Here is an 11,542-nt window from a genome sequence, read left to right as displayed (position 1 = left end):
AACAGTTGTTTCGAATATTGAAATTAAGAGAGCGAGGTGGTTCTGCTATTAACATTTTCAATTTCTACGCATAAATTTGTTGCTTCTGAAAGATTTCTGATTTCATCAAAATTGTAAGGCATGCAGTGCATGCATGGAGAATACGCCACTGGTGGTAACAGTGCTAGTTTTAGGATTGAAACATTATGCTGATGTGATGATATATACAATTTATTGATAGCTAGCTGGTTAGCTATCTAATTAGTTTAGCTACAGTTACCTGGGTATGGTACTTGTTGATAGCTATAATAAGACCATTAAAGTTATGTACTGGAATCTGGGACTTTTTTTACGGGACGAAGAACTGGAAAAATTTACGGAGTTTTCCGCGGCAGGAGCAGGGTCACTCTGCAACTGCAGAAGACTGTTAAAAGCATGTTTTGTAATGGGCGGTGTCTTGTTTTCTGTACTGTTCGTAGCTTTTAAGTCGGCGAGGCATAATAATTTGAGTTTACATTGCTGTTTGTTGCATTCTGACAATAAAGATGAATTTAAATGTTAATATCTTACTGTGGTTGGCATATTAATATAGTTGAACTGTTTTAAAAATGAAGCCATGCTGTAACACAAACTCAACATCTACTTTATTTTGTTTCTAGAAAACTATTTACTGTTCTGTGTGGAGGAGAATTGTCAAGCAGTATAAAACATCCATTAGGAGATGAAGAACATTTATTTTTACTTTTTGACTTCATACACATTACACAATTTCAAGAATATCTTCAACAATTTTGTTAATAGAAAACGAATGCATCTTCCAATAAATGGGCACAAAGAAATTCTTAGAAATTCGTGTGTTGCTCAGTTTGATCATATTGTGCGTTTATATGCCTTGGAAGAAGACAAATCTATTGGATGTCGTAATCTCTTCAATGCAAAGAGCATGTAAATCAAGATACATAACACTGCTTATTAGTAGTGGCGATCTACACGACCGCCGTAGTCCTTGGCTGTAATTTAAATTACACTATTCAACAACAGATGAATCTGTAGTGTTGCCTCATACAACATACACCCGATATGCAATTTCTTTGATGCTGGAAATCAAACCTGTAGATTCTAGTGCAAATAATTATATAAATCTGCATAAGTCCAAAAAAACTTAAAAAGATTGTTTGAACTATCATCTCAGCTTTCCTTCACTGCTGTCCACAATGCAAAAGGAGTAATCTTCGAAATCCAAAGCCACAGTGTAGTGGAACGCCATGTTGCTGATAATAACAATGTACTCGCACAGAGCAAACATTGAGTACACTGAAAAATATAATAATAATTTCACAACAGTTTATTCTTTTGTAAAAGGTTTACTAAGATTAGCGGCACAGCACAAATCAGAAAAATTGTTAACTACCCCGGGTTAACAATGTACTCGCACAGAGCAAACATTGAGTAGGCTACACTGAAAAATATAATAATAATTTCACAACAGTTTATTCTTTTGTAAAAGGTTTACTAAGATTAGCGGCACAGCACAAATTAGATTAGACTGTCACGAATATCAAGTTTTTTTTTTTCTTTTTCCCCGCGCTTTTTAGAATCAGTAGTAAGTTGTTTGTTTTCCAGGTCTAAATGTAAAAATTGAACTCAACGAAAACATTAGGCCTGGAGACATCCCATTTTGAGGAAAATTTGCTTATGGTCATTTTGATACCAAGATGAAGGGAATCAGTGAAAAACTAGAAAACAAAAACGCAATCAATCAATCATTTTATTTTTTGTCATTAACGCGTCCGGGACGAAAAAGATACTAACTACAAAAATCGATATAAACCTACCAGCACGTTAACGAACGGGAGAAGGTGGCAAAACCTTGAAAGGTTTAAAACGTGCCTGAATGAAAAATTATGTAGTAGGCTATATATCCGTAGTTAGCACGGCCACAAAACCCGAAAAAACAAATAGCAAAAAATAAAACAAAAACAGAGAAGCACACATGTAGTAATCACACAATCTTATAATTCTCCAAACTATCAGCAAGTGGAATTTCAGAAAAACGTGAAGACAAAAAGTAAAGACAAGAAGTAGGCATGCAAGAGCGGAAATTGCATTATATAAAAAAGTAGACTGGCGCTAGAATGAGATACAATTATTATTGAAATGCAACTTTAATTTGTATTAAATAGTTATTTAGTCATTAAATTGCCACTACAATTAAATCTTGACTGGTAGCCTAACCTGTATTTCTAAAAGCAGTGCTGCCAGACCTTATTTGATATTTGCATTAAAATTCGTATTATTACAAAACTGCTTCATTTATGTGGCTTAATTTATTATACAAATTGTTGCGATTACAGTATAATCTCCTTAATTTGCTTTTAAATATATTTTTTTTATACTATTTTCACTAAGTCTACCTTCTGTGAAATTATAAATGCATTTAAATCACCAAAGTTTTTATTTGGTTTTTGAAATATTGATAACTTTCAACTATTGTATTAATCAAACCTTGTCTAAAACATAAATGGTGCGTATGTAGTTGATTGTGCTTAGTTGTGTCTCACGTTGGATTTAATCTTTTTCCCCTGAATTCGTTTGGTCAGACTAAGCCGGTTTCCTGAACTTTTAACTTTGCCGAGTCTTTATTTTGTGACATCATAATTTCGTTAAACTTTCAAGGTGAAAAGTTCAGAAAACTTGTGTGTAGTTCTGTAAAGTTTAAATAGCCCTTGTTGCAAGTGTTCATTGTGCGGTAATTTTCGGCCTATTTTTGCTTTTGTTGAAGAGAGGGATTGGGATCAGGCCCGGATTTAGGGGGGGGCAGGTGCCCCGGCCCCCCCTACGTGGAAAAAATGTGATTTTGTGTTATTTTTTCTTCCTTTCAGCCTTTAAAGTTTGTGCAAAATGCTGTGCAGTGCTGGATTGATGCTACTGTAGATGCAGAGGTGGTTATTCGCGCCGTAGGCGTGAACATTTTTTTGCAAGGGGGCCCCCGATCTAAAAGTGCCCCGGGCCCCCCATCAGCTAAATCCGGCCCTGATTGGGATTGTTATGTTTAACTTCAGGTGGTGGTTAAAATCGCCCTTGTTGCACTGGCAAGTGTTGATTGTAATTGTAGCCTATTTTTGTAGTATTTTCAAATCATTTTTTTTACCTTTTTCATCTCTTTTCTAGGTTTGGTGGCTGTGCAAATTAAAAACAGAGACATCCAAACACTGTTTTTGCATATTTTAAACCTTTTGGTTTTGCCATCCTTCCCTTTTGTTGGTGCCATATTCGTGTGTTTACTTTGCCGTTCTCTACATGTTCGCGCCAGCAATGAAAAATGAATTGAATTGAAAAAAAAGTAGTGTAGGTCTAGAACAGGGGTGGGCAAACTACGGCCCGCGGGCCGCATGCGTCCCGCGAGACCATTTTATGCGGCCCGCCGGCACTTGCAGAAACTCCTACTCATCACTTATTGTTTTAATTAAACAGGTTACATGACAAAATATTATTCCCTATACGAGCAGGGGCGCCGGAACGATTTTTGACTGGGGGGGGCAAGATTACGAAAAAAAGGCACTTTTGTTTACTAAAAGGCCATTTTTTTTCAAGTTTTGAGATAAAATATAACGATAATAATAATCCGGTATACAAAGAAGGGCACCATGCAATGTTATAATGATGTAACCTACTGCCAAGCCTTAAAGCAGCCTGCGGCCATGGCCGCTAAGTAGTGCTTGAATAAACCGCCGGTGCTACCTCCTCAATCGGCCAAGTTTGGCCGCCGGTCTCTTCTAGCCAATTATTTAATTTCGCAATAGAATGATCGTGGATTAAATGTCGAAAATATGTAGTATCAAAGAGTGACGCAAAATTAGGTCAGCGCGTTATAATCGCCACTGTTGCATTGTGCAGGCCAGCCGGGAATAGGCCTATTTGTTATTGATGGAATATATCCATCTGCGATCGACAGCGCTGTAAGTCTTGTTTGTAATTCCCGATGTTTATTTTAACAAAGTCTTATCCGAAGTGCTAATTTACATCGGCTGGCAATACTGTTGTTTTTATGTCGATTCGATGTTGTCGGACATTGAACCGTTGTTAAAAAGGAGAACTAAGTTAGTTGACATCAATGGGGAAAACATTTTTTGATCATATTTTGCAAAAATTATGCTTCTTTTAGTAATGTACATCATTGAAATAGCTAAAACCTCAATTGCTAAGGCAACAGGGATCAGATGTCAGTAGATGTAACAGAAAAAATATTTCGCTCTTGCTAGTGCATCGTCAGATCTGATAAAGGGCAGTTAAAGCCTACAAGTAATGTTTTAATCATTGAAATACTTATTTTATTACCTTGCCGTCATCGTCAACACATGTCGAACGTTGTTTTTCGTTGCTAAAAAGAATTATAGGGGAGTGGCGAACTTCTATAAAATCAGCCACATTGGAGATAGGCTACTCGTACGAGTGTCGTTTGAATAGTAGCCTACTGGATTACAATCCCGATAAAGCAGTTATTGCGTGGTGCAACGATTCTATTGTAGGACGTCGCCCAGGCCCAGACTTCAACAACGCTAAGTGATCATTTAGCATTGGTGCAAGTTTAATTCTATTTACTTGTGCTATCGTTATTTTTATGTTGTATTTTGGCCTCCAAGCACGCAGATTTGGCCGCCGAGAAGGAGCTCCCGGTAGGCCACGATGGCTGCCGAAAAAAAACGAGTTTTAAGGCTTGAACTGTGTTGCAAAATTTTGTGCCGTAAATATTATTTTGAGGGAAAAATGAAAGATTATAATTAGGCTAAAAGCGAATAGCAAAAATTGTTATATTGCAAAATGTGCAGTAGCTTACATGACTTTAAAAGGGCACCATTGCCCCCCCTGCCCCTCCATCTGCAGAAAATTTGAGGGCAGGGGGGCATTCGCCCCCCCTGCCCCCCCGCTTCCGGCGCCCCTGTATACGAGTGTGTTTTTTTCTTCACTTTCAGTGCGTAAACACACACACGTCAGTCGCGCATGTATTGCAACATGCTCTCACGCATTGTTTGATTCAATTGTTTGATCATAAAATACAAATACGGTAGCGGCTACCATAGGCCTGCCTACCAGTACTTCTACTTTCCTATAAATAGCTTTTCATTGTTATTTGAGACGCACAGTGTTTGAATAAATACTATTTTATCGAAATTGGAAATAAAGCAGTTTGCTTGTTGTGCCGTGAGTCCGTGGCTATTTTCAAGGAGTACAATTTAAAAAGACACAACCAAACCAAGCACGCAAAGTTTGGACAAAATTTCACCAGTGAAGAAAGAAAACGGAAATGCCAAGAGCTAGTGAACAAGCTGAAGAAACAACAGAGTGTTTTCACCAAACTGTCGACCATACAAGAGGCTGCAACGGAAGCCAGTTTTATGGTTTCTTACAAACTTGCAAAAACGAACAAGCCGTTTTCAGACGGTGAGTTTATCAAGGAATGCATTTCTGACGTAGTTAATATCATGTGTCCAGAACAGAAAACCAAAATGGATAGTATTGCCTTATCGAGGAGAACTGTGATTAGACGTGTTGGAAAAATAAGTGACGATCTCATGAGTCATTTGTAATGAGAGTGTGCGGCCCCCGGCTGCAAGCTTTTTTCAAATGTGGCCCTCAGTGCAAAAAATTTGCCCACCCCTGGTCTAGAATCTAGATGCTTTAAAACATGAAAAATTACTCTTAGGGAATGTTCAAATATTACGTAACGCTTTTTTTCCGAATTTTTAATCCCCCCCTCCCCCATGTAACGCCAACGTGACGCTTTTTTCAATTCCCCCCCTCCCCCATGTAACGCTTTTTCACTACGAATTCAGCACAAAAAACTACCATTCCGTACTCGAAAGCGTTACGTAACGTTTTGCTTGAACCCCCCCCCCCGATGTGACGCTAACGTAACGCTTTGCATAAACCCCCCCTCCCTCTCGAAGGCGTTACGTAATATTTGAACGTTCCCTTAGTGAGCGAGCGGTTCGTCATAACACTTTTGCTATGAGGTATAGTTTACTCACCTCCTGGTTCACAAAAAGTGTTGTGACGATAATAAAAATACAAGCACATCAGAAATGTTGATACATTTATTGTTACTGCCAATGCTTTCCTTTTTGCAGCCCTCTTTTCATGTTGATATTCCTTTGTGGATATAGAGCTGAGCATGAGGGCAGTAATCATGCACACAAGAGATCCGAGCATAAACAGAACAAAACAAGCCTCATGGGCAGCTGGAAATAAGACCACATTGTAAACAAAACAGGCTTTTGTAATAACAAAAATTGTTAGCCTAATGTTAGGGGGGTGTGTTAATTGTCGATTCATACCGTACGCTGCTAAAAATTTGTGGAGCAGTATCAAAATCTAGAATATTTATGAAAATTTGACATACGATCCCCCTAACCCCCATGTACATGCCCCCTGAATAAAAGGTACCCCTATTTTCAGAAAAATATGAGATTGTTGGCCTTTTCACCAACTATACTTGCGTTTTGGTGGTATTTATCTTACTCATATGTGGCTTTTCGGGGTCTGTGTGTTCAAATATGACATTAGAAAATTCCTAAGAATTTTCAATATGGCGGTATTTCAATATGGCGGCCAAAATGAGGCTTGGAATGGGTACTTTTGTAAATTTTGACCAAACATAGTTGTGTGATATGTCAAATTATAAGTTTTCGAGGGCGTAGAATACGAATTTGATCCCAAAAGTAGGCTTATTCTTTCCTGGCATGCGCAATGAATATACCTGAGTATTTATATATGTTCATACTGATAAATTATGCTTGTTATTTTGCATTGTGTTTTGCAATATCCTCTTATTAGGCTGGGCCAAAAAAGGGGTTATTTTTAAGAATTTATACTACGAAGTTGTAAGTCACCTAAAAGTTGTGAATGGGTATCAGGAGCAAACCCATGATAAAATTTTTATTTTTCAATGACATCTTACGGTCAGACAGTCCGTTACCATAGCAACCGTTTCCGGCAAGACAACAACTTGACTAAAGTGGTGATTTTTCAGGCTGTGAATGACTGTCAGGGCTCATTTCGGTACCAAAATATGCAAAAAAGACAGCCAAAGAGCATGGAACATATTATACACGATGTCTATGAAACAATTAATTCCACTTTTAAATAAAAAAACATATTTTCTTCACATTTATGGTCATTTATTGTTCAAAATGAAAATTAGTTATCCCGAAATGTACCAATGGAAGTCAATTACTTCCAAGTAACTTCAGTACACAATACAAACTCATACAATAAATATTCATATTAGTCTCAACTGTACAAAATGGAGGCCAGTGACTTTTTTGTCACAACCTCAGATGACGTTGCCAGTCCATGCAACTTCTCTCGGACACCCTTCACAACTCTGCATAGTGCCTGGAGCCGAGCTGCTCTTCACATTTGGACGCTTTATTTGTGTTCAAATCTGTGGCGAGTCCTAGTGCCCGCTTTGCTGCGTCATTGACAACATGGAGGTTGGCCACAACTTTTTTGCCATGACGGTAGTTATCTGAGGTGGTCCATTGTGCAACGGGCAGCTTGACAAAGCTGGAGTCAATATTCAAAAGCTCAAACATGCTCCAAGAGTCATGTCCAATGAAGTCTTTGAGGGCTTTTGTGTCCAATTGATGAGGCTGGCATCTCCTGTTTTCTTGTCTGTGTACTGTCTGTCGCGTTATGGTACCTCAGCAATCAGCATAGCATTTCTCATCGTCTGTTTGTCAGATGATGTTCGTTCTGAGAAGAGTGCCAAAGAGACCAATCTCTCTGAGAGATACCACATATGGTTTTGTAGCTTCTGTCTGGCCAGAACAACAAAGGAGAGAAATTTGGCAGGCCACATCATTGGGTTCTTGCTGATACTGGCCTCTGGCTTGAGGGGGTTCTTCATTAGTACCAGGTCCTTCGATGGTGCATCAGCAGCACTCCTGCACGTTAACTACGCTTTCGTGTAAAAGATTGCCAAGAATACAGCAAGACTGGTGAGTGGTGATGTCTTCCAATTCTTCGGGTGCATATACATTCCCAAGCTGGCATCGGAAGAGTGTACAAAGTTTACAAAGTTTTGCTAATCCAACGGACATGGTGGAATGCCCCAGGCGCTTTGATGGTGATGGATCTCCAACTGGCAGGGACGATCCCTCCAACAAACAGCAGTGTTAGTTCTGTCACCTCCAGGTAGTCATGTTGAAGAGTCTCCTTGGTGCTGTTCTCGATCCATGTCTGAAGGAAGGTGATGGTGTCATGTATATAGCCTATCAACTCTCTTTATGGAGCAGTCACCTCGATCAATGTGTAGTTGTGGTTCAATTCGCTCCAATTGTTCACCAGTTGCTTAAACAGCTGTTCATTGGATCATGTGGTTAGGCTATACACAATTGAGCAAGATGCCCCCCAATCAACTCATGGATGTGGTGTCTACATGCCAGTTGCAGAAAACTTCTACGAAGCTCTGTCTCCATTCCAAAATGTCTGCCTCGTGTTTGCCAAAAACTCCCCTTTTTTGGCTCTGTATCTGTTGACCTATTCCTCTTACTCTTCCTTAGTTTGTATTCTTCAATAACTGTAAGGATCATCTGTTCTATCGCTTGCCACGATTTAAGGGTAATACCAGTATTTGCTCACCAGTCCTGCAAGTCCTTTGTTACAAGTCTGGCAGTATCCAATGCACTAGACTGAAGATGGCTGGCTTGCTACAGTTAATTGTTTATGATACTCATGGTACTGAAAAAACAAGGCGGTCTTTTTACAAAGGACTCTGATGTGGATGAAACTCTAAATAGTAATATAACAGACATTGAGAAACAGAAGCGGTTATACCTCGAGATCAGATACGCCCGTGACACTGCACTCTCAGTTCCAAAACAAAGTGACATTTTTCGTTTATTGAAAGACCATAAAAAGTTGCCATCTTCTGTTTATGGATCCAATCTGAAAGCTTACCTGAGTAATTTGAGTTGCAAAGCGGATGTTACGATGACTGATTTAAATTCTGTTCTTGACGGCATGAATCTAACAAAGAGCTGAATACTGTGTTTTATACTAAATTACATATACAGTACGTCATAAGTTTGAAAATATGTTGTTATCAGCTTATTTTTCGTTTGAAATAATCATGAATTCGTATTCTACGCCCGCGAAAACCTATAATTCGACATATTACATGACTATGTTTGGTTAAACTTTACGAAAGTACCCATTCTAAGCGCCATTTTGGCCGCCATATTGGATTACCATTATATTGGATTTTTGGAGGTAATTTCTAATGCCATATTTGAACTCACAGACCCCAAAAACCCCTATAGGAGCACCATAAATACCACCAAAATACCCGTCGTTTGGTGAAAAGGCTTAAAAACTCATATTTTGGTGAATTTATGGATACCTCCTTTTCAGGGGGCATGTACATGGGGGTTAGGGTGGTCCAATATGATAATTGTTTTCATATTCCGGATTTGGATACTACTCCACATATTTTAAGCACCGTACCACGTTGCCATCGTGAAATTCGTCAAATAACACACCCCCCTACTAATGTTAAACAGAAATTTCACGTTCGACCTGAATACCGTCGTTCGTGTCTTGCGGCCTAGAAATGACGTCATTCGGACCTCGGCATAAAGTCGTGTATCTGAATCAGCAGAAGCTCTTCAAACAAGAATTATATATAGAAAAACTGAAAAAGCAACCAATACGGTACTGGAAAGGAATATAAGATGAAAATTAACATAGAAAAAATGAAAACGATGATTATATTATAAGAAAAGAAAATGCACCAAGTTTAAATACAGGGTCATCAATAATTAACATTGCAACTTCAAACTGTATTTAACAGAAGATAGACAATTTTTGAGTAATAAACATATAATATTATAGTCAAATAAATATTTAGGAAAAACAAGTTTTACTCAATGTGTCCGCCATTTGCGTCGATAACAAGTCGGAGACGCTTCGAAAATGACATGCAAGAGTCACGAATAACTCTTTAAGGTATTTAGGTCGATTCGTTTTTCAGATTAGCATTCAGAGCTTCCAAACTTTGGTGGTGTTTAGTCGAAATCTTACTCTCAAGGTAACACCAGATGCCAAAGTCTAGGGGGTTCCGGTCTGGTGATGAAGGAGGCCATTCTTCTTTGGAAATGAAGAATGGCACATTGGCTGAAAGCCAGTTTTGCATTCTCTTAGCTCCATGCGAAGGGGCAGAATCTTGCTGGAATGACAAATTACGTTTTTTGAAGTGTTTCTTTGCAACAACGAACCCCCAGGAATATCATTTCGGTAGTTTTCTTGGTTCAATTTCATTTGGTCCACAAAAATCAATGGACTCCTTTCTGATTCGTTGACCGCAGACCACACCATCACTGATGCCGCCCCTTGTCTCCGAGTGACTACCCCGGGTTGACATTAAAAGACATTAACAACACACAAAACTTGACATCCACACACGACAACGAATTATGAAATGGTATATCTGGGCAAAATTACATTACGAATACGATGTAAAAATATGGACATTGTCCAAACAAATGGTAGAACGACTTTTAAAAGGCATTTGAAATGTGGATTTAAAATTTCATGGAAGGATAAAATCACAAACAAAGATGTATAGTCAAGTGGGGCAAAAAAATGCAAAATTGACAAACTTTTGATTTTCTCGCTGAAAAATCGGCCAAAAAGTCAAATTTTACCCTCTATTGATCAATATTGATACTCCATTGATGTATCCAAAAAATTGGAGCATTAAGTTTATTCTTTTTATTTTTATCGAATATTTTGTGTTGTTTTTTTCCCCCCAGTGTTTGGGGCGATAAAAACCATGCACGGGGTAAAAAAAACAATCAATTTTCACAGCAAATTTTGTTTGTTAAAAGCTACACAAAGCAGAAGAAATAGGTATATATACAGATGAGGATGAAATTGTAACATCTTGTTCAAACAAACAAAGAAGTTTATGCATTATGAAGTCCATATTTGCTTAGGAACACAAGTTTTTCTTTTACTTCTTCTCCTTCGGCAAAACCAAAATATGATTGTGCACGTCCAGCAGCAGTTAACACTGCAGTTGAAAGGCCCCAAAAACAATTTTCAACATTTGAGGATATCTGTCCTCCTTTGCTGGCCAGTCCCAGTACACTGCATCTTCTGAAGTTGATTTATTGCGCAAAAACTGAAATCCAGCTTGCTCAATTTTTCCATCAACCTCGTCTCTAAAGACCTTCAGAAGTTTTTCCCAATAATATGTTCTTGGCTTCTCCCAAAACACTGCAAAGTACTTTCCAACTTGCTCTTTGCTTATTTCCAATTTAATTGTTCTCTTTTCTTTCCTCTGTTTATTTACACTTTCTTCAGTTAGATCTTTTCTCTCTTCCTCTACATCTTCCATTCCAACAACCATGGCCAGCTGGAGGTGCGGCCTGATTTGTCACATTTGGCAGATTTTGATTACAGCTACTGCTAGTGCTTGACTGACATTTTTTGAGATGTTTTTACTTTTTGCAGTTTCCTAATGACATAAAACTTTTTTGTTGGCTTGGGGAAGCAGTAG

General features: G+C 38.4%; 1 protein-coding gene across 1 annotated transcript in view; it reads right to left on the bottom strand.

The window, feature by feature from the left end:
• Nucleotides 1-699: 699 nt before the first annotated feature.
• Nucleotides 700-11,542, bottom strand: part of LOC145774402 (acyltransferase PGAP2-like) — a 46,638-nt gene continuing 35,795 nt past the window's right edge. Inside the window, exons 4-5 of the mRNA XM_082585651.1 lie at nt 6,009-6,218; nt 700-1,293 (exon numbers count right to left, since the gene is read on the bottom strand). Of these exons, the coding sequence (XP_082441777.1) occupies nt 1,163-1,293; nt 6,009-6,218 (341 nt within the window). The 3' untranslated portion in view covers nt 700-1,162. The remainder of the gene's footprint in view (nt 1,294-6,008; nt 6,219-11,542) is intronic.

Source organism: Aplidium turbinatum, chromosome 7, assembly GCF_918807975.1.
Source record: "Aplidium turbinatum chromosome 7, kaAplTurb1.1, whole genome shotgun sequence".
Lineage (NCBI taxonomy): Eukaryota > Metazoa > Chordata > Ascidiacea > Aplousobranchia > Polyclinidae > Aplidium > Aplidium turbinatum.
The sequence above is the reverse complement of the archived record's forward strand: the minus strand, read 5'-3'. Positions and strand labels throughout refer to the sequence as shown.